Here is a 24,121-nt window from a genome sequence, read left to right on the forward strand (position 1 = left end):
GGGTGGGACTAGAATTACAGATGTTTTGAGCCACCACATGTGGATGCCAAACCTCAAAACTGGGTCTTCTGGCCATTGAGCCATCTCTCCAGCCCAAAGGGGCACTTTTTAAGAAGAAACAAGTCTGGTGCAAGGCTCGGGAGGGTGAAAACAGGAAGATTTTGGGTTTGTAGCTAGCCTGGGCTACATGGAGTTAGAGGCCAGTCTGGACTAACAAGGTGCTGGGGGGTGGGGGAGAGACATAGCCTCTTTACAGTCCTTCAAACTGTAGTATGGTTATGTCAGTAAGATGCAATTATTATATGCCCAGATTTTTATTTTCTTTCTTATTTTATTAAAAGTCTAGGTATTTTGCTTGAACGTTGTCTGTGCACCAGGTGCATGGCTGGTGCCCATGGAGGCCAGGAAAGGGGAAGAGAAGAGAGGCCCTGAACTGGAGTTACAGACAGTTGTGAGCGATCATGTGGGTACCGGGATCAAGCCTGGGTCCTCTGCAAGAGCGGCCAGTGTTCTTAACAACTATGTCATCTCTCGAGCCCCCAGAATTTTTGTTTAGCACAATAATTATTTTCAAGATCATTATGTATTTTTCATAGTATTTATTGGTATGTTTACTTATTTACTAAGTTTTTTTGAAGCAGGATCTCATAAAACCCAGAGTGGTCATGAAGAATTTGCTAAATAACTGAGGTTGGCCTTGAGCTTTGCCTCCTCCTATCTCCACTTCTCCAAGTGCTGGGATAATAGGTACGCACCACTTTTCCTGAGTTTAGAGCTGTTTGCTTCAACAGTTACATAGTATTTCATATGAAACAGATATTTTGCTCATCTGTTGTCTTATTTTTATCTATTTAGACTATTACTGAACCACATACTGTTGTCAATGAAGTTTGATACTGAGACAATGTTAAAGCGTCCACTTATTCACTTGACCCACATTGGCCCTTAGCACACTCTATGTTGAGTGTATGTGTGGACACACATGCAAGTACCTGTGTGCATAGTGTGTGTGCACTTATGCGTGTGCACAGGAAGCCTGATGTAATTCCTGATGTTTTCTGAGAGAAGGCCTCTCTCACTAGGACCCCTAGGCTTGCTGGACAGCGAGCTCCATCCTCTGCCTGTCTGTCTCCCCAGAGCTGAGATTGCAAGCCCATGCCAACATGACCGGCTTTTTCTTTTTTTATGAGTTCTGGGGACAGAACATTTTTGCCGTTAATTATGGGACAGTCTAGTCATTATAACAGTTCAATTACTGCTTAGCTGAAAAGTCCTTTTAGCATTTCAAAATTAGAGCTGGAACGATGGCTTGATGGGTTAAAGCATCTAATGCTCTTGCAGAGAATCCAAACTTCGGATCTCAACACCACACAGAGCAGCTGACAACCACTTGTAACGCTACCGTTTCCTTCTGGCTTCCTCTAGCCCTTGCACTCACAGCCTCAAACAGATTCTTAGGACAAGGGCAAAAAGCACCACACTCTTTGCCAAGATATCACAAAAATGGACTCTAGGCTAGTCACTACTATTATTCCCCTCTGAACCCTCTTGCGCTTGTCTGTCAAAGCCCACATCACTCTCAGCACTACTGTCTTCCCAGCTCCTAGTGTGAGCTTCCAATGACCTATGGCCATTCAACCACTTACAGCTTTAAACCACTCTCTTAATACAAAGTCTCATACATTCCCCCCGAAAATACCTGTCACAGCAACATGCCATTCCCTGGTACCAACTTCTGCCTTTGCTACTTTTCTATTGCTGTGAAAATTCTCACAACCAAGGTAACTCATAAAAAACCAGTTCATTGGGGACCATCACGGTGGGGAGTATGGGGCAGGCAGGCATGGTGCTTGGCAGCAGCTGAGTGCTCACATCTGATTCACAAGCACAAGGCAGGGAGCTAACTGGGAATGGTGTGTCCACCCCACCAATGACACACTTCCTCCAACAAGGCCACACCTTCTAATCCTTCCCAAACAGTTCCACCATCTGGAAACCAAGCACTCAAACATGTAAGCCTATGGAGTCATTCTCATTCACACCACCACAATATGTATGTAACAGATATAAGCATATTTAAAATCCCTGTCTACATCAGTAAGCTGTATTGCAAGTCACAATTACACAATCCTTTATTTTTCCTCTATAGTTACATGTATATCCTTTATAAAGGACATTGTTGTTAATGTTTATTTTGTTTGGTTGGCTTTTTCGTTTGTTTATTTGGGGTGTTGGTCTTTCATTTGAGACAGGGTCTCACCATGGAGCTCTGGCTGGTCTAGAACATGCTACGTAGACCAATTTGGCCTCAAACTCACATAGATTGACCTGCCTCTGCCTACCAGTGCTTGGACTAAAGGTGTGTGCCACAATGCTGGTTGTTGTCTGTTTCTTGAGTTACAATTTCTCTATATTTCTCACACTAGACTTTACTATATGACCTCAAGTGGCCCTTCTTCCTTAGCCTCCAGAATAAGTTGGACAACAGGCACACACCTCCAAACTATAGCTATAGTTTCCCTTTTCTTTTATTTTTATGTTATTGTTTTATTTTTCAGACAATATCTCATCGTATAGACCTGGCTGGCCTAGAACTTGCTATGCAAACCAGGTTGGTGTCAAACTCACAGAAAGCCACCTGCTTCTGCCTCCAATGTCATTGGGGGTGGTGCTGGGTAAGATTAAGGACATGCACCACCACAACTACTTGTAGTATTCTTGATATCACTAATTCCCTTCCTTAAGGTTTTGGTTTTTTGTTTGTTGAGACATGATCCTGTTACGTGGTCCAGACTGGCCAAGAATTGACCAGGTAGCTCAGGCTGGCTTGCAATCCTCCTGCCTCAGTCTCTGGAGTTCTGGGACTACAAGCACACACCACCATTTCCTGAGACTTAGTTGTTGTATACTGATGCTTTGCTGGTGCTTGTAAATCTCTTTTGGGGCTTTAGATAAAATTTTACGATGCTAGAACTCTCCCTTTCACTTCCACTAATCTTGAATGTTTATCTGTTTTATATTTTCATAAAGCAAGGAATTATAAAGAAGTTACTGAAATACTTACTGAGTGGTGTTGTATCAGGAGGTGGAAAATTCTCAGTAAAGTTGACATTACATAAATCTGTACTACAGCAGCAAAAGCGGTATGTTCCATTCTGAATAGAGGGTGGGGTGGTAGTTACAACACATTCTTCATAGTGACACTCTTGGGGATCCCCAATGTGAGACCAACATCCTACAAAACAATATTAAATAATATTAAAATAAGCTAGGAAACAAAACAGTAAGTAAAACCCAAAACTATGAAATAATTGCAGTAATATAAAACTAAGTAATATATAAGTCATAAAACAACCTGAAAAAATGGTAAAGAATACAACAGACATTTCATGAGGGAAAAGCAACCAACAACATGGTTATGATTAACTTCACTATTATAATAAGAATTATTTCTAAAACTGCCATCAAACTATTTTAGATTTAAGTTGTCCTAATTTTTAAAATAACAATATGCAATCATGCCGGGCGATGGTGGCGCACGCCTTTAATCCCAGCACTTGGGAGGCAGAGGCAGGCGGATCTCTGTGAGTTCGAGACCAGCCTGGTCTACAAGAGCTAGTTCCAGGACAGGCTCCAAAGCCACAGAGAAACCCTGTCTCGGAAAAAAAAAAAAAAAAAAAAAAAAAAGCCAACATGGCCAGCGCTAGGGAGGCAGAGGCAGGCAGATCTCTGTGAGTTCGAGACCAGCCTGGTCTACAAGAGCTAGTTCCAGGACAGGCTCCAAAGCCACAGAGAAACCCTGTCTCGAAAAAAAAAAAAAAAAAAAAAAAAAAAAACCCAATATGCAATCATAACCAAGTGTTAGTGACAGTTGCTCTCATACAATTCTATAATAAATGCATGTATGATGGAAATTTTGGAAAAATCCATAGCAATTTTGATATAGAGACTTTAAAGTAATCATACATGTTATGATCTACTAATTCTACATCAAAGAATCTACTTTAAAAAAAATCAGACACAACCTTTATATATGTTTAGAGTTTTTCACTGCAGGATTACGCATTTCAGTGAAAACCTTGAAACAGCATCTTATCCAAAGCACGTGAGTAAACTGTGAAACACCTACATAGGAAATAAGGTGCTGAGGGACAATGTTTTCAGAAATTATTTACAATAACGTGGGGGGAATAGCATGGAATTATTATATAGCATTATCCTAATTTTCAAAGAAGACTGGTAGACAATGTAACCATTTTACATGGAAAATGTACTTAAAGGAAACACATCAATATGAAAATAATATTTCTTAAAGAGGACTAAGTAACAGTTCTCGGTTTTTCTGAGTAGTTATTTTTTTAACCACACTTCATTCACATATATTAACTTATAAAGACAAAGATGCTATTAAAATAAAATGTTATTAAAAGGTCAAGCATGGTATGCCTTTAGTCTCCACACTTGGGAGGCAAAGGAAGGCAGATCTCTTTGAGTTCCAGGCCAGGCTGGTCTATACAGCGAGACCCTATCTCAGTCAGTCAGTCAGTCAGTCAATCAGTCAATCAATCGTCTTGGTTTACACAGTGAGACCCTATCTTAGTCAATCAAACAAACAAACTACACTAAAAGTAAACATGTGGAGCTTTGTGGGTGAACACACAGATATATATGCATTGTTTACATTCTTATTCACCACGTTCTGGGGAGGGTTTTCATCTACCCACACATCTTTGCTAGACAAGCTCCAACTGTAGGAAAAACAATGCTGAAGATACGGCCCTGTGGGCAAAGATCTGTCTGTGTGTATGGCATCCTGTGTTTGACTCTCTGCACCAAACACACACACACACACACACACACACACACACACACGCACGCACGCACGCATGCACGCACGCACGCACGCACGCACGCACGGAGGGGGAGGGGGAGGGGGAGGGGGAGAGACTGACTTGCCTTGTTTCACAAGATTGATGTCCCCTTTGGATTTCTCCCACAGGCCATAGCACGTGCTCCCTTTGGAGCACAATATCGTCCCGTTTTCATGAGAGATTCTGCTCTCACCTATCCCAAGGTCTTGTTGATAGGGATCTTTAAACGCACACAGCCGTTCTTGATTCTGGGAAGCTAAAAAAAAAAAAAAAAAAAGAAATAACACAATGATAAACTGATGCTACTTTGATAATACGACTGACTATGAGAATCTGTAAGATTTCTTTATTAATATACAACACAATTTTTAAAAAAATTATAAATTTTCCTACTAAATCCTTCAAATTTCATTGCTGAATAAATTTATACCCAATAATTTCCTTTTTCAAGATTTATTTTTATTATTGTGTGAATGCGTGTGTGCGCAGGGGCCCCAGAGAGGCCAGGGGAGGTGGATGGTCCGGTGACTGGGGCTACAGGTGACTGTGAGCTGCCTGACACAGTTGCTGGTAACTGAACTCGGGTCCTCTGTAAGAGCAGTGACACGCTTTCAACTCCTGTTGTCTCTATCTACAGCCTCGGGCAATTTCTTTTTGCACGTTATTTTTACATCCATGGAAGAACTTCTCTAAAATGTTTCCTGAAAAGAGGCTTCTTTTACTCATGTAACTCTTATTACTATTTCTACTATTAAGTATTTTTGCTGTTCAAAAAAAGAAAGACCTTGTTCAATGGGCTTGGTATTGTACACATTTAGTCCCAGGACTGAGGTGGCAGAGGCAGGCAGATCTCTGAGAGTCCTAGGCTAGCCTGGTCTCATAGTGACTTTCAGGACAGCCAGAGCTACAAAATGAGACGCAACCTCAAAAAAAGAAATACCATGTTCTAAATCAACCTTTAAAACAAAGAGGTAGCCGGGCGGTGGTGGCGCACACCTTTAATCCCAGCACTCCGGAGGCAGAGGCAGGCGGATCTCTGTGAGTTCGAGGCCAGCCTGGTCTACAAGAGCTAGTTCCAGGACAGGAACCAAAAAGCTACAGAGAAACCCTGTCTCGAAAATAAAAAAAACAAAAACAAAAACAAAAAAACACAAAGAGGTAGGCTGGGTATGGTGGTGCAAACCTTTAATCCCAGCACTTGACAGGCAGAGACAAGGTGGATCTCTGTGAGTTCAAAAGCAGCCTAGTCTGCATAGCTAGTTCCAGGCCAGCCAGGGCTACATAGAGACCCTACCTTAAACAAACAAACAAACCCTAAGAGCATAAGAATTCTAGCAAATATTACAGTATTCAATTCTATCATTTTACAGTCATTTGTATAAAGCCACATTATTAGTCATGATAGGCTGAGGTGTGAGAATAATGAAAAATGGATATATGGTTTCTTTTCAGAGTGATGTATGTGTGTTTTAAAATTATGCTGTGGTAGCCGGGCGATGGTGGCGCACGTCTTTAATCCCAGCACTCAGGAGGCAGAGGCAGGTGGATCTCTGTGAGTTCGAGACCAGCCTGGTCTACAGAGCTAGTGCCAGGACAGGCTCCAAAGCCACAGAGAAACCCTGTCTCGAAAAACCAAAAAAAAAAAAAAAAATTATGCTGTGGTAATGGCTACATAAATATCACATTAACAGAAAGAAATCATGGAATACTTTACCTCAGATCAATGAATTTCATGATATACAGATCATGTCTGAGTAAACATACATGTAATATATGTATTTTTTTTTTAAAGGGACAGTCTTACTTTTTAGGCCTGACTGGCCTAGAACTTTCTCTGTAGACCAGTCCAGCCTCAAACTCACAGAGATCCACCTGCTCTGCCCTTGAGTGCTGGGATTAAAGATGTGTACTACCACTCTTGCTAAATAGGTTTTTAAAACTGAGAGTACTTCTGAGCAAAAAGAAAATGATTTTGCATTACTTAAAAGAGCCAGATGAAGAAATGTTCAATGGCTCCTCATATTTAAGGGACAATCTAATGTAATTTAATGCCAAACCCTCTTTCTTCATATATATCCATGTGATTTAACTGATTCCAACAGAGCATTTGCCATATAACTCAGTGATTAACAAACATTAGCCAGCATTGTAAAAATATCAAAAAAGTAAAAGGTTATCAAAAAGCAACATCTGATCTTTAATTTCTTAAGACAGACTTTCCTAATGTTTGAGTAGCAAGGATAATCACTAGGAATATCAACAGTTTCTTAGGACTTTCTGCACCCGTTTTGCATTTGAGGTGTACAGAATTGAACAGTACAATTCAGGAACATTTTAGCAAAGTATATTACTTATCAAAATAATGTATTTTTTGTTATTTTTTGCTTTTTGTGCTTTTTCAAGCTAGGGTTTCTCTGTGTTGCTTTGGAGCCTGTCTTGGAACTAGCTCTTGTAGGCCAAGTGGCCTCAAACTCACAGAGATCCACCTGTCTCTGCCTCCTGAGTGCTGGGATTAAAGGCGTGCGCCACCACCACCTGGTCAAAAGTGTTTCTGAACATAACAAAGAAGTCTAGAAAAGGAATGACAGGGCTTAACATCTGTCTGTCCAGCCAATTCACACAAACAGACCTGTCACAATTATTGGTATGCAAAGTACTTTCCAAGTACTGTGCCAGGTAACAGACTAGATAAGGAAAGCTGCAGTTACCAAATCTTTGGTTATATAGTTTATTCAGACAAACCAAACCAGACAGCAATTAATGGAAAAGAAATGTGGCTTGATGTATATACTTTTAAACTACGTTTCAATCTTCTAGAAGATAGATATACTAATATCTAAAGAGCACAATATATATGTAGTGCTACCGATTAGAAAAACAGGTATGCCAGGAGATGGTGGCACACACCTTTAATCCCAGCACTTGGGAGGCAGAGAGTTGTTTGAAGACAGCCTGGTTTAAAGAGCGAGTTCCAGGACAGACTCCAAAGCTATAGAGAAACTCTGTCTCAATAAAACCAAAAGGACAGACAGACAACTGGGATAGAAGGCAGCCTCATTGGCAGGGTGGCAACTGCTCCCTTCAGATTAACACAGCATTTCAAGAGGAAACAGCACCAGGAAGTGAGGGCTCTGCTCAGAACACGAAAATGCAGACTCCAAATCAGCCCTTCACATCTTTCATAAAAGACCAGTGCATTACAGAAGGGAAGTCTGTTATCAGAGTCTGGTAAAAGCTGAGAAAAGCAAAACAAATTTGCAGATGAAACGGGGTTTCTAAGGCGTCTGGAAGCCCGAGAAGGAAAGCAGTGAGAGCTGCACTGGAGTAAATAAGAGATGGTTGTTTACATGAACGGATTCGGTTCTGGGGTGGGGTAACTAGCACTGGGGCTCAACACCTCAACCTGAACAATCTAATCGCTTCTTGAACACTGCAAGCAGTTCCCCTGAAAGAACAAGGATGAGAAAAAACAATGAGAAAATTCCAACCAGTGACCTAACCCTAGATGTTCAAGTCCTGATGCAAAAAACACAATAAACACGGAAATAAAGGCAAAGTGAGTCCTCCAAAAAGTAGCAACTCCACAGCAATGGTTTCTAAAATGTCTCAAACTATTCCACAGAACAGAAATGGGAGGAATAGTACCAACCTCTTCTTATAAAGACATAACGAATAAGGAAAAATTACTGACCAATTCCCCTGCTTAACACAGATGCAAAAGTTCTCAAAAAAAAAAAAAAACGCCAGTAAAAAGAATTGAAGAACACACCAAAAAGCTCATTCACCACGACAGAGAGGGAGGGATGACTCAACATACGTAAGTCAATACATGTAACAATCACATCAATGGCCTCAAGGAGAGAGATCATTTTCATCTCAACAGATGTATGTATTTTGACAAAATCCTTTCACAAAAGCCCTGAAAAGACTTACATATGACAAAAATATAGCCAATATTAATTGTACTAAACAGTAAAACCTGAAAGCATTTCCACTAAAATCAAGAACAACACAAGGGCATTCACTTTTTTGGGGTGTGTGTGTGTGTGTGTGTGTGTGTGTGTGTGTGTGTGTGTGTGTGTGTTTGGAGGTCAGAAATTTAGGTCATACAAGTACATACAGCTGTTGAGCCATCTTGCAGGAAGGAATGTCCCTTTCTCCACTTTTTTTCCTGAGACAGGATCTCACTGTGTAGACCTGGCTGGCCAGGAACTCTACTGGTCCCTGCCTTCCCAGTGCTGGGATTAAAAGCATGTGCCACCACACCTAGCTCACTTTTTCCATTCTTACTCAACATACTAATGGATGTCTTAGCTGGAGTGATGAGTCAAGAGAAGGAACAAGGGGCTGGAGAGATGGCTCAGAGGTTAAGAGCACCGACTGCTCTTTCAGAGGTCCTGAGTTCAATTCCAGCAACCGCATGGTGGCTCACAACCATCTGTAATGAGGTCTGGTGCCCTCTTCTGGCCTGCAGGCATACAGACAGACAGAACACTGTCTTCATAATAAATAAATAAATAAATAAATAAATAAATAAATAAATAAATAAATAAATAAATAAATCTTTTTAAAAAAAGAGAGAGAGAGAAGGAACAAGGATACAAAAAGGAAAAGGTCAAACTATCCTATTGCAGATAACAGTCTACAGTTCTTAGATACATGGAAAAAATGTTAACTTCCCCAGCCATTAGAGAAATGCAAATTAAAACTACACTGAGGTTGAGTGGTGGTGGTGCAGCTTTAATCCCAGCACTAGGGAGGCAGAGGCAGGCTGATCTCTGTGAGTTTGAGGCCAGCCTGGTCTACAGAGTGAGTTCTAGGACAGCTAGAGCTACATAGAGAAACCGTGTCTTGAAAGACAAAAAAAAAAGTCTAAATGTTGCTCCATCTTTCATGATATAGTTTTTTATTACTTTATACTGAATACACATAAATAACAATACATGTTTGTTAGTTATCCATTAAACTAACTGACAAATAACTAAAAGTAGACAAAAGGAGAAATATAGGATGAGCTGCCTGGTGGTAACTGACAAATGCTTAATGAACACGCATCCAATCATAAACTATCAACTATCAAGTCAAAGAATAGAGTTTGCTCAATCCATGAGGAAGACTTAAACTAAGGGGAAAAGAAGGACCCAAAAAAAAAAAAAAAACCCTTGGGTTTATCAGCAGGCCATCTTATCTAATCTAACACTTTGAGAAGAGCCTGTATCTTTTCTGTCTACAAGGTATGATATCTATAAATCTGAAATTCAAGAAATTATACATAATTGCAGAGAAACATGCTTCAAATTCTACAAAACTTCTTCGGAATTCAGAAATAGCCAATTTATATACTGGAAAGATTTTGAAGGCAAAAATATTACAGTGATAAATAATAGTTTAATCACGGGTAGATAAAAATTGGAAAATAAAACAAGAAATTTAGTTTAGAAAATATAAATAAAAATGAAGTTGTTTTAATAAGATAAAATGTGGAAATGAACAAACTGTGGAAATGAAAGAAATGATTACTATTCTGAACATCTGTTAAATTCACTATGAATGAATATAAATTTCTCTGAAAGACAGTATCCCGCTGAAGCCAGGCTGCCCTGGAACAGACTGTGTAGCCCAGGCTGGTCTTGAAATCACAGTTCCTGTCTAAGACAATGCAGGAAGTACCAGCGTGAGTCACAACACTGGCAAAATTTTTCAAGTTTTGCTGCCATTCTGTGTCTAAACAGCCCAGAAGTCACACAATACTTACCCCCCAGCAGCTGAAATAGATTTATCTGCACTGGAGAAGTCTGCATGTCTTATCTCTGCCCTGGAAGGGACTAATTCTGGGTAGGCTTCTGCTTGGCTTCTGTTTATCTAAGTGTCAAAATGAACTATCTAAAATAAACAGCACAGAAACCTTGCAGGCGTGGGACACATAACTGGAGAACTGAAGAACAGAATCCTTTTCCAAGAACGCAAGTGCTTAAGGACAGACTGAACTATGATTTTGGGGCAGCGCTACAGTGGCTCTGTTATAAAACATACGGAGTAGATTCTCTCCTGCTGTGCGTGCGTGCGTGCGTGCGTGCGCGCACCAGAGAGAGGTTGCTGCTGGATGTGTTCTTCATTCACTGTCTGCCTCCTTTTACTTTTTTGGAAAAGGGTCTCAGAACCCAGAGCTCATCAATGAGATGAGGCTGGCTAGCCTGAATCCAGGAAGCCGCCTGTCTTTGCTGCCTCAGCAGCAGAATTACTATACTGTTTGGTTTTCTTTTGTTTTCTTTTCCTTTTTTAATTTGAGTACTAGGGATCTAAACTACAGGGCAAGCATTTTATAAACTGAGTCAACTCTTCAACCCCATGAATATCTTTTAAAGATTTGGGTTTTTTATTTTTATTTTATGCATGTTTTTCCTGCATGCCTGGCACCCTTGGAGGCCAGACGAAGGCATATTCCCTGGCACTGAAGTGTAAATGGTTGTGAGCCACCATGCAAGTGCTGGGAACTGATCTTGGAGCCTCTGCAAGATTATCCACTGCTCTTAACCCTCAACACTTCTCCAGCCCCACGGATATTTTATTTTAACGGAAATATCCCCCAGAAATTTACTATAAATTTAGATTTTTTTAATTCAATTATAATAAATCAAGCAAAGACCCTTATTTTCCAATGTTACAATGCACCATTTTGTAAAGTAAATTATTTTTTTAAATTTATTAATTATGCCCTCATCTTCTTTATGTAATACTGAAAGATGGACTTGGGACCCCTCACATAGTAGGCAAGTGCTCCATAGAGTTACATCTCAGCTCTTAATTTCTATGTTTTTATTCCCAGATTGCAACATATTTAAATGTTATTCTGCTGGGCATTGTCATAGTTTCAAATAGAGAGAAGACTGGGAGATTAAAATCATCAGAAGATACATCTTCAGCATTTTCTTTGTTGTTGCTGTTGGTATTGGTGGAGGTGGAGGTGGTTTCTCAAGACAGGGTTTCTCTGTGTCTCTCTGGCTGTCCTGGAACTATGTAAACCAGTCTGGCCTCAAACTCACAGAGATCCGCCTGCCTCAACCTCCCAAATCCTGGGATTAAAGGCGAGCGCCACCATACCCAGCTCTTTAGCTTTTCCTTGAGTTTAATGCTGTGCTGAGGACATATATTCAGTCATATTCACGTGTAATTTGTCACAGCAAAGTAACGCAAACCAGAACTAACATGGGGAAACAAGGTCCAGACTTCTTGAATCTCCATAGCATCACATAGAGCAGACTTAGTCCCCATTGCTGAATTGTGAAACACATGAAATATGGTCTAAATACTGTTCCAATTTTAATTAATAGTTTGGTCATGTAAGCATTTTTAGTCTGGTACCATAATCCCAGATTCACAGAAGAAAAGGAGATGGTCGACACAAACTATACCATTTGCACAAACAATGTAAGTATGGTAAAGTATTCTTATCAGTTAGGGAGTGGAGGGAGTGTTGGGAGCATGAAGGCCCTTGCACCCACAGACATCCAGGGAAAACAGAAATGTTAACCACACAGGGGTGTCTCCTTAATGGGAAGATAAAATAAAATACCTGCCTTCCACCCCAGACTGAGAGTGGGCATTGTTAACAACCTTTCTGCTCTCTGTGGGGGCAGACCTCACCCACCTTTTACTGTAAGAGGCAGACTTTGTCCAAATTCCCCATAGTGATATCCCACACTCTCCCTCCCAGAGTTAATAAAACATAACCTAACTGGAGATGTCACGTGTATGACATAACCTGCTAACATCTATGCTATGGTCAGAGACCATGCCAGATTCTACGGGTTTTAGCTATAGTACCCATGTTCGTAGTCACATGTACTTTGAGAAGGCATTTCTATTATGTAGTCAGACCTCAAGGTTTATTGTGCACTTGGAACTGAAATAATTGTTGCCTGGAAACTTTTCCCCAAATTGCACTGTGTTTTAAACAGGCTGACAACGAATCACCTGGCACTGGGCTCCCAGAAGTCCCCCTGCAGATTCATTCCCTGCCTGGACATCTGCAGGAACCCCTCAGCGGGAGCACTCCCAAACACAAATTCCCACATGCCAGCCAGTGGCCAACTTGGAATGCCGGGCTTTCTAAGAACAGCGGTCTTAGGCCTGTCATTTTAACTCTTTCCCTGGACAGATTCCTAAAGCAACTAAAAGCTAATGAACACACATGCACAAAACACATCTGAAACAGAAACAAACAATGAACCAAAACATAAGAGACTACACAAAAGCAAGTAAGACAGTCTCAAGCCTCTAAGAGGCTTTCCATCCTGGGACGGGCATAACAGCCATTAGAGTCAAATATTACCAAGTGCCTGTGACATGGCGGCAGCGTTCCACACCTAAGGACGCAGCACGAGTGAGTCTTAGTCCCTCAAAGTGCTTGTATCCTAGTGATATAAACAGACAAGTAACAAACGCATAAATAAATACATTTACTGGAAGACTCTGGGTGCTCAGTGTCTCCACCCTCACTGCGATGAGTGCCCATTCTATGTCAGGGTGTCTATGGATTAGGTGTCTCCTTCACTGCTCTCTACATTGGTGACAAAGATGTCTCGCTGAACCTGGCATTTGCCATTTCAGCTATGGCCAGCTCTGCGCTCCCTCGGTGTCAGGGTCACCACACCTGCCTTCCACCTGAGTGTTGCTGATTGGAACTCAGTACTCATGCCTAAATATCACAGAGAGCAGTTTACCTAAATATCAATCTGTCTCCTCAACCCCACAAATGGTCATTCTTATAGGGTACTCTTGAAAGAGAGGTAAATTTTAGAATACAATAGAAACATGCTCTACTATATAATAACCTTCTTTAGGAAATACAAAATAAAACTTTTTGTTTGTTTGTTTGCTTCGAGACAGAGTTTCTCTGTGTAGCCCTAGCTCTCCTGGAACTTGCTCTGTATACCAGGCTCCAGGCTGGCCTCAAACTCAAGAAATTTGCCTGCTTCTAACTCCCAAATGCTGGGATTAAAGGTTTGCACCACCACCACCCAGCACTATATATAAAATAAAAAGACATTTTAAATGTCTTCAATTGGTGTTTTTAATTTCAAGAAATATATTTGTTGGGAATAACTCATGCTGGGCTCAGAACAGAAAAGAGAAAGTGAAAACAGAAGACACTGAAAGATTATCGTTAATATTTTCTATGTGGGATAATATAAATACTACTCAGTGTTGATTTGATGTCAAGAATACGCAACCATCTGTGGGGGAGAGGTGGCTCAGTAGTTAAGAGCACTTGCTGCTGGGCTCAATTCCCAGTACACACACGGCAGCTAACAACCACCTGTAATTCCAGTTCCGAGGGATCCAATGTCTCTTCTGACCTCCACAGGCTCATGAAAACACGTGGAGCACATTCATACACTCAAGAACACACATATACACATTAAATAATGTTTAAAAGAATATACAACAATCCGATGATCAAATGTTCCACCAAGTGTGGAACAGAAAGTGACTTCCTAATCTGAGTAAGGGTATCAATGAAAACCCACAGCTGCTGCTATACTCAATGGTGGGAAAACAGAAAAATTTCCCTTAAGATCAAGAACAAGAAAGATGTTAACTCCTTCAAGTCTACTGAACACTATGTTAAGAAAGTCTGCCAAAACTGAAGACGAGGGGCTGGACAGATAGCTCAGTGGTTAAGAGCACTGACTGCTATTCCAGAGGTCCTGAGTTCAATTCTCAGCAACCACATGGTGGTTCACAACCATCTGTAATGAGATCTGGTGCCCTCTTCTGGCCTGTGGGCAACCACACAGCCAGAACACTACATACATAATAAATAAACTTTAAAAAAAAAATGAAGACAAAAAGCAGAAAATGAGCTGGGCAGTGGTGGTACACACCTTTAACCCCAGCACTCAAGGATGTCTGAGTTCAACGCCAGCCTGATCTGCACAGTGAGTTCTAAGACGGCCAAAGCTACACAGAGAGACCTTGTCTCAGAAAAACAAACAAACAAGCAGAAGATACCAAATTCAGAAAAGAAGAAGTAAAAATACTTGATTGCAGGAGACAGGGTCTTGTACATAATAATTCAAAAGGAATCTCTTTTATTAATTTTTTCATTTTATTTTATGTCTCTGAGTGTTCTGTCTGTATGTATGTACATCATGTGTATACAGTGTCTAAGGAGACCAGAAGAAACCAGATCCTCTGCGTCTCAGGTTCTAAGTTGTGAACCACCACATGGGTGCTGGGAATTGAACCCAGGACCTCTGGAATAGTAGTGAGTGCTCTCAGCTGCTGGTCCATGTCTCCAGTCCCAGGAATCTCTTTTAAAAATAAATTAGAGCTAATAAATTCATTCAGCAATGTTTCAGAACATAAGATCAATGTATAAACATCGACTGTATTTCCACCCAGTAGCAGAGCACAATCCAAAAGTACTAGTAAGTGAAAGATTCATACACTGAAAACCAAAAACATTAACGAAAAAAAATTAAAGCTCTTAGCAAATACTCCATTTGCATAGAATGTCAGGATAATGTTGTGGGCGGCAAAACTTCCAAATTTATCTGCTTATTTAATGCAATTTCTATCAAACGGTGTTTCCTTTCTTGCAAAAACTAGCAAGTGACTTTTAAAATTTATACTAACATAAAAAAGAACCCTCAAACAGCTAAAATAATCTGACCAAAAAAAAAAAAAACAAAGTTGGATAATTTATATATCCTGATTTCAAAACCTACTACAAATCAACCAATGAAGACAGTGTGGTTTTCTCATGAAGAAAAACATGTACATCTGTGGGACAAAAATTGGCTCTTCAGATATATACCCTTAACTTCTGTGGTAAATGAATAAATAAAATTTCTTGTTTTGAGACAAGGTCTCATTGTGTATCCCAGACTGGCCCTGAGTTTGTGATAGTCATGTCTTAGTTTCCTAAGGGCTAGGTAACAGGAACATATCATCATATCCAGCTTGGTAAGCTTACTTTTATTTCGATTTATTTATTTATTTATATTTATTTTTAATGAATTTGCTGATTTGTTGTGTACACAGTGTTTTGCTTGCATGAATGCCTACACACCAGAAAAGAGCACCAGGTCTTACTACTAATGGTAAGCCACCATGTGGGTGCTGGGAATTGAACTCAGGACCTTTGGAAGAGCAGTCAGTGGTCTTAACCTCTGAGCCATCATCTCTCCAGCCATTGTGAACTCATTTTAAGACAATGCCAAGGCAATTTAATGAGTAAAAGAGTTAACCTTTCTAACATACAGTGTTTCAACTGAATAACCCTGTACAAAACAACAAAGTTGAAGGCTCCTAGTCTCAATTAACAAAAATTAACTAAAAATAACTCAAAAGATGTTAAAATCCTATATAATCTTCAGAAAAAAAGCAGAGTCCCAGCACATCTTTGTAACCCAGATTATGAAACAATATTGTAACTACAGCCGTAAAGTCACAGAGGAGAAGTTAAGACAGGAGGGAGGGATGGAGGGAGGAAGGGAGGATTCTCCCTGGTCTTAGACCGACTACACTGGTTTTGCAGCTTTCTTTCTCTAGGCAAGCACACTTTTTTTGTTGTTGTGTGTGAGGGTGGTGTATACAGGTCTGTGAATGCCAGAGGCTGGCGGCACCAAATGAGCTGGAGTTAAGTGGTTGTAAGCTGCTGGTGTGGGTGCTGGGACTGAACTTGTGTCCTCTGGAAGAGAAGGAAGTGCTCTAACTGCTGAACCATCTCTCCAGCCCTGGCCTCAACTCCTGACTTACCTCAGCTTCCCAAATACTGGACTGGAAGTGTGCTGCCACCACACCAGGCTTAGGAGTCCATGTGAATTGCTGGTGGCCCTATCAGGAGCAGATAGCAACTCAAATTCAGGCGTCAGCCACTAGGAGGCAAAATCCTAACGGGTGAATCTCACACAGGCAAGGTCCCAAGACCACAGAATCCAGAAGGTCTTTTGCTTCTGCGGGGCTTTCATGTGTTTGCTGCAACTGCAACCATCCTTCTCTGGCATCTGGCACGGTGTGAATGGGTGTGGGGAGAGCCCTACTGCCTGTAACGCAGTGTGTTTATCTCATGGAAATAATCCCATTCTACTGGGCATTTTTTTACCTGTGGATTATTATGAAGATGATTTCTTCCTAAACTGTACTGTCTAATTGATAATAATAATGTTAGTTTAAGGAGAGTTCTGATGATGAAAAATTAAACAAGGAAGTGTCACACAGCTAGAACACGGGAGTTTCTATTGGGGAGCCTTATAGACTGTAGCTTAGTTAATGATTAAAAAAACAATGGAGCTGCAGGAGCCAGGCTGGCTCGAATTCTTTCTATCTTAATGTTGGGAGATGTGTTCACAGGCTTCAGAGTGCATCACACCTGAAACAAACCTTTGAAAATAAGGCTAGACTAGATGTTTCTGTCAAATAGTTCTGAGATGAAAAACCCAAGAAGACAATCTAAAGTGTTAGAAAGGCACAGAGTTGAATGAGGAACTAACTCATCAAGGTCAGGGAACAAATACAAAGCAGCCCAACTGTTACCAGCTGAAGACTTTCCTTGTTAGGGTTTGTTAGTGAGCAAAGGTGATAATCGATTCCTGATACCCATTTTACCCTCAATACCTGGTATAAAAAACTATGGAGGAGTGGGTATGTACCCCAAAGATCTACAGCAGAGCTGACTGATTCTTTTTCATATATAAACGTTTAGGTTTGTGATTCCTTTAAGATTCCTTATTATCAGCCGGGCGGTGGTGGCGCACGCCTTTAATCCCAGCACTCGGGAGGCAGAGGCAGGCGGATCTCTGTGAGTTCGAGACCAGCCTGGTCTACAAGAGCTAGTTCCAGGACAGGCTCCAAAACCACAGAGAAACCCTGTCTCGAAAAAGCAAAAAAAAAAAAAAACAAAAAAAACTGAAAAATCAAGGATCATTCTAAAAACCTAATAATTAATAACTTAGAAAAAATAGAATAGCTTAGAAGGCAAAGTGTCAGGACAGAAATAAACACATACTGTGGGCATATGAAAACATTTCTAAAGGCACATTTAAAATGGAGTATTTATAATGGATCAGAAGGAAAAAATTTAAAAAATCCAAAAAATACCAAGGTGTTCAAGAACAGTATCACCTAAACCACAGGAATAAGCTGTAAATCTTGAAGGGTTGGGGTGGGATAAAATTAGCAAGGCTGAATATATACAGCTAAATCAGGCTTGTCAAAAAGATTATTTTAAACAATGTTTTCCACCTACCTCATTATATTGCTGCTTTGGGGATGGGGAGCTGGGGAACTGACTGGTACCCTTTTCTTCTGGAAACAATTAGGCATTCTAAACGTACGGGATCTAACCTAAGAAAAGTGAATCTCTGCTGCCTCCCATTTCCAGTCAAAACTGCATTCAACAAACACCAATCTAGAAGATTTTACTTTGTACACTAATTAGAACACATCATTTTAAGTAAATCAATCATTGGGGAAAAATTACACTGCTAACACAAATAAGTATATAATGCTGAGCTTAACTTTAAAATGAAGGCAATAAAGCTTCAAAAAATGATGTGAGGAAAACCTTACTAGTTCCACAATGTAATTCAACCAAGATATGCTTACATATGCTTGTGTATCATATTTTATAGGCAAAGCAGGCAAAAATCTAAAAAGACTACAAACTTTGGTCCTAGATCTTGACTTCTGTTTATTATATCAGACAATCCCCTTAACTGCTTATCCTCATGTTCCTAGAGAATTAAACAAGAAATATATGTCACATATACTGTCACATATGTAATTAACATGTTAACATACAATTTAAAAGATAGTATACAATCTATTAGATGACCAGATGTCATATACCTATGATGTTCTTATGTTTTACAAGGCCACTGTAAACACTGAGTTAATGAATACTGAACAACTGCCCATTATCCCTATGAAAATTACAGTATTAGACTCCTGTCAAATTTTCATCAATACATCATCAATACAGTGTTGTTTTGTATTTCTGTTTAAATGTACCCTATTAAATATGTTAATATATATTAGTGATTCCTTAACAAACAAATCCTGCCTATTCAAAACACACCCAGAACTTCATTATCTTTTTTTTCCCCCCTTTGGTTTGGTTTTTGGAGTCAGGGTTTCTCTGTGTAACAGTTCTGGATGTCCTGGAACTCACTCTGTAGACCAGGCTGGCCCCTGGCCTCAAACTCACCGAGATCTGCCTGTCTCTGCCTCTTCTGGGATTAAAGACATGTGCCAACACCACCCAGCTAAATCTTCATTATCTAAGGCAGGAATTTTCTCTATAAAGAGAAAAACCTTGGCCAAGCATGATGGCAAATGTATTTAATTCCGGCATTTAGGAGGCAAAGGCAGGGCTATCTCTGTGAACAAGCCTGAAACTATAGCATGGCTATAGAGTGGCTCTTTTGAGACAGGGAGAGGGGCAGGGAGGCCTCCCTGTAACAGAACACTAGCTAACACTTGAGTACTACTTTTGCGGCTGAATGAATTAAGGACATGACCACTCCAAGGTATGATTGAGAAGTTTTTTGCTTTGTTGTGTTGTTTGTTTTGGTTTTTCGAGACAGGATTTCTCTGTGTAACAATCCTGGCTGTCCTGGAACTCACTGAGATGCCCCTGACTGGACCTACCAAGTGCTAGGATTAAAGGCATACCCCACTCACTACTACCTGGTGGTGGAAAGTATTTTGGGTTTTGTTTTGTTTTTTGTTTTTTGTTTTCGAGACAGGGTTTCTCTGTGTAGCTTTGGAGCCTGTCCTCTGTCTTGGAACTCGCTCTGCAGACCATGCTGGCCTCTTATTGTAGAGTAAGGGAGAGTACAGTCAGAGGCATCTGGAAGAGTCCGAGCAGGGAGGGGAAGTAATGCTGTGAACACGGCCAGCAGACTGAATGGGGCTGTCAGAGGAAAGAGAAGGGGGGAGGGGGAGGACAAAGGAGACAGACAGAGGGAGAGGACCAAAAGGAGAGAAGCAAGAGACTGCTCGCCCAAAATGGCAAGGTTATGTAGGAATCAGAAGCTGGGGGAAGGGAACTCCACGAGCTGGAGTATAGGGTTGGGGGCAGGATGAGAAGAGCCGAGAGGGGCCCCTGGTACTGATTAAACCTGGAGGTAGACCAGCATGCTCTCTGGTGCGCCAACAGGCTACCACAGTGAGCCATTTGTCCCATTTCTTTTGGATCTGACTTGCTATTTTGAATAGTGAAATAATCACCAAAAAAGGATAAAAATTAGAAGATCATAGCATTAAATAGACCATTGAAAAGAACATTTATTTATGAATAAATTGGCTTTCTGGAGCCCATTTCTTACGAAGAGAAACCTTGCTCATCTTAGACACAAGACTTTGGCCCCGCCTCAAAGAGGTGATGTGACAGAATTTGTCAACTCCCCATGGGAGGCCTTACCCTCTCTGAGGAACAGATGGGATGTAGGGTGAGGGGAGGGTCAGGGAGTGGGAGGGGAGGGAAGGGGAACCGGAATTACTATGTTAAAAAAAAAAATAACATTTGTGCTTTTCAAAAAAGAATATTTAAAGCCAGGAAGTGGTGGCAGATCTCTGAGTTCAAGGCCAGCCTGGCCTACAGAGCAAGTTCCAGGACAGTCAGAGCTGGTACAGGTTCCTCTATGGAGGAAAAAGAAAAGAGGGAGGGAGGGAGGGAGAGCAGGCAGGAAGGCAGGCAGGCTGGCTTGTTCATACATTGAGAACTAAACACAAGATGACAGTGCTAATTTGTTCGACCTGAACTGGGACTGTGCACAATGAAAGACAAGGAAATTTAAGGGAACACAGGAACCATCTGAGAGTTGCCTACATAATGACAGTACTCCTGCTGCACACATTATTTCAAATAAGAACACTATGATGGGCACAGACCCCGAGCACGTGGGAGGCAGAGGCAGACAATCTCTGTAAATTCAGAGCCATTCTGGTGGTCTACAAAGACAACTCCAGGCATCCAGAGCTGTTACATAGGGAAACCCTATCTGCAAAAACAAAACAAACAACAACGAAAAGAATGCTGTACAGCCGAGAACAATGCTTAAGGCACTATGATCCCTAAGGAATGGCCTTTCTCCTTTCCCAGTTGTAAATCTACAGTTTTCTAGGAAACCCACCTGTAGGTGTTGGGCTTAAATATGCTATGGTCCATTTGCACAGATAAAAACCATCGTAGCAAGTACAATACTGGCTCTCTGGAGAGACTATTCAGAACACTTTTGTTTTTGTTTAGAGATAAGGTCTCACTATGTAGCCCTGGCTGGCCTGGAACTCACTGTATAGACAGACCAGGCTGACCATGAAGTCACAGAGATCCACCTGTCTCTACTTTTGCTTACTCCTAAGTGCCAGGATTAAAGGTAGGAGTCACTACACCTAACTCAGAAAACTTATTTGTACATCTAAACAGACACAAAAATTCCACTTTTCAAAACTGTAGCCAAAAGTATTGGATAAAAAGCCAACATGGGGCCGGGCGATGGTGGCGCACGCCTTTAATCCCAGCACTCGGGAGGCAGAGGCAGGCGGATCTCTGTGAGTTCGAGACCAGCCTGGTCTACAAGAGCTAGTTCCAGGACAGGCTCCAAAGCCACAGAGAAACCCTGTCTCGAAAAACCAAAAAAAAAAAAAAAAAGCCAACATGGCCAGCACTAGGGAGGCAGAGGCAGGTGGATCTCTGTGAGTTCAAGGCCAGTCTGGTCTACAGAGTTCCAGGACAGCCAGCTACACAGAGAAACCCTGTATCAAACAAAACAAAAACAATGCCAAAACAGTGGGATTATAGTGCGGTACAATCTGAATAACAGTGCAATTCTAGTACAGTACAATCTAAATAACACAGTGGGATTCTAGTATGGTACAATCTGAATAACAGTGCAATTCTAGTGCGGTACAATCTGAATAACACCCACTTCCTGGGTGACCTGCATGATTTATTTATTCTGGAGCTCATATACCTGCTTTAATGAAGAAGAGAACTGTTTCTTTAGCTAATAATTTAGAAATAGTAAGAAAACTCAGCATCTTTTTGACAAAATGTTCACTTAGTTCTTAATAATAATGGATCAATTCAAGACATTCCAGACATGTCTGTCCCAAACATAAAACTCTATCTCTAGTGTCCCAAATGATAACATAATAAAAACAAGATAAAGACACAGATAAAAACACAAAAAAACTTATACAGCTATTGTTTTATGATTCCCTTGTTTTTCCAAGATAGTTCAAATGGAATTTGAAATAAAAACATGGGTAATCTTCCTGTTTCCTTGTAGATCCTACGCCCTATTTCCTGTTTCTTTAAAATCTCAAGATAGAACATTGATTAGAATGCCTGGGAAGGCCTCATTCATACAAGAATCTAAATTTGTATTTTAAAAACACTTGTATGTCTCTTACATGCTGGAAACAATGCTAAAGGTTTCATATATATTTATTACTGAGAGCGTTGGAAAAGACCCATTAACTCTGGCATGATCACACGGATTTGTCCAATACCCCACCCTATCTTTTATACCCCAGTATGTCAATAGATAACATCCAATGATAAGAAAAAGCTAAGAACAAAAATTTTTTAAGAGTAAGGGATGCATGATTGTAATCTCAGCACTTAGGAGGTTAAGGCAGGAGGATTGCTATGATTCTGATGCCACTAGGGGCTATCTAGTAAGTCCAAGTCAGCCTGTAATACAAAGCAAAAGTATCTCATAACAATAAACAAAAAAAAACTATAAAGATCAATTTTTTCTGGGAAGGAATTTAATCTACTTGTATGATTAAGTAGATATTTAACAGTGGCAACTAAGAAGCAGCCATAAATATATGCTTCCTGTGAAGAAATGAGAATATAAAATTATTTTGCCACTTAAAATGCATAAAGGTAAAAAAAAATTACTCTATAGAAGATAAAGTTCTTTCAGTATTTTACTGATCATTCCAGGCTTGATCATAGTCAAGAACTATATGATTATCTTCACACAATAGAGGGATTTTGTTTTTTTCTCAATCAATCCTGTCTATGAAATACTGTTAAAGAATCTCTGCACAATAAAATGTGAACACAGTACTACTAAGAAATACAATTAAGAATGGGACACAAGAGCACACTTGCTATTTCTAAGGACCTGGGTTTGGCTTCAACCAACCACATAACAGCTCACACCCTCCTGGAATTCCAGCTCCAAGGGCTCTAAAACCTTGAGTCCCCTTCAGGCACCAGGAACACATATGGTCCACATACATACGTGCAGGCAACATGGTCATACACATAAAGTAAAAGAAAACTTTCAATGTCTTTAAAAGTAACAGTATCTGAACAAGATAGACCTTACGATAACTTCAATAACCAACAAGGTAACCACTCATTGGAAAGAACAAAGTATCAGCACTCAGAACAACAAGGTAACCACTCAACGGAGAGAACAAAGTATCAGCACTCAGAACAATGTATGGGTGCTGCTACTCAAGCATAAGGCCCAGGATGCACCCACTATTAACATCAAGGCTGGGTGTGCTGGCGAACACTGTACTTCCAGGAGTCTCCAAACATTAATTACAAATAAGCACCACCATGCCCATTTCTTGATTCTATTACTTGCCTAAATTATCCAACTACTTCTGCTGCATATGACATCACAGAAGGAAAGATACAGACCAGGCAACTCCGTATCTCTTCCTCTTGGTCTCTCCTTACTCACTTGAAGTTGCAGGTAGAATTCTGAGAGAGTATGTGTATCTTAAGAAGTAAACTGGGGGGCTGGAGAGATGGCTCAATGGTTAAGAGCACTGGCTGTTCTTCCAGAGCACTGGGTTCCATTCCCAGCACCCACATGACAGGCAGCTCACAACTGTCTGTAACTCCAGTTCCAGAGATCTGACATCCTCTCCTAATCAACTCTGACCTCTATGTGCTCGTGCACACACATGACACACATACATATACTCAGGCACACACGTACACATAAAAGAATTATTTTTCTATCTGCATTTTCAGTGGGCACTTCTCAGATAATAAAAAATGGCAAAACTCATGCGAATGATCTAAATTTTTAATTACTCTTTCTAAATATTTTCCATCTGCATTTTTAATGAGCACTGCACAAGTGTAAAGAACGCCAAAGTTCATGTGAAGATCTACATATTTAGCTATTCTTTTCTTCAAATAATATTAAATGATGTTTTAAGAAATATGATTTATCGCCGGGCGATGGTGGCACACGCCT

General features: G+C 40.5%; 1 protein-coding gene across 1 annotated transcript in view; it reads right to left on the reverse strand.

The window, feature by feature from the left end:
* Positions 1-24,121, reverse strand: part of Bmpr2 (bone morphogenetic protein receptor type 2) — a 91,127-nt gene that overhangs the window by 45,391 nt on the left and 21,615 nt on the right. The window contains exons 2-3 of the mRNA XM_013353474.2: positions 4,957-5,127; positions 3,065-3,235 (exon numbers count right to left, since the gene is read on the reverse strand). Coding sequence (XP_013208928.1) covers positions 3,065-3,235; positions 4,957-5,127 — 342 coding nt within the window. The remainder of the gene's footprint in view (positions 1-3,064; positions 3,236-4,956; positions 5,128-24,121) is intronic.

Source organism: Microtus ochrogaster, unplaced genomic scaffold (genome assembly GCF_000317375.1).
Source record: "Microtus ochrogaster isolate Prairie Vole_2 unplaced genomic scaffold, MicOch1.0 UNK8, whole genome shotgun sequence".
Taxonomy (NCBI): Eukaryota; Metazoa; Chordata; class Mammalia; order Rodentia; family Cricetidae; genus Microtus; species Microtus ochrogaster.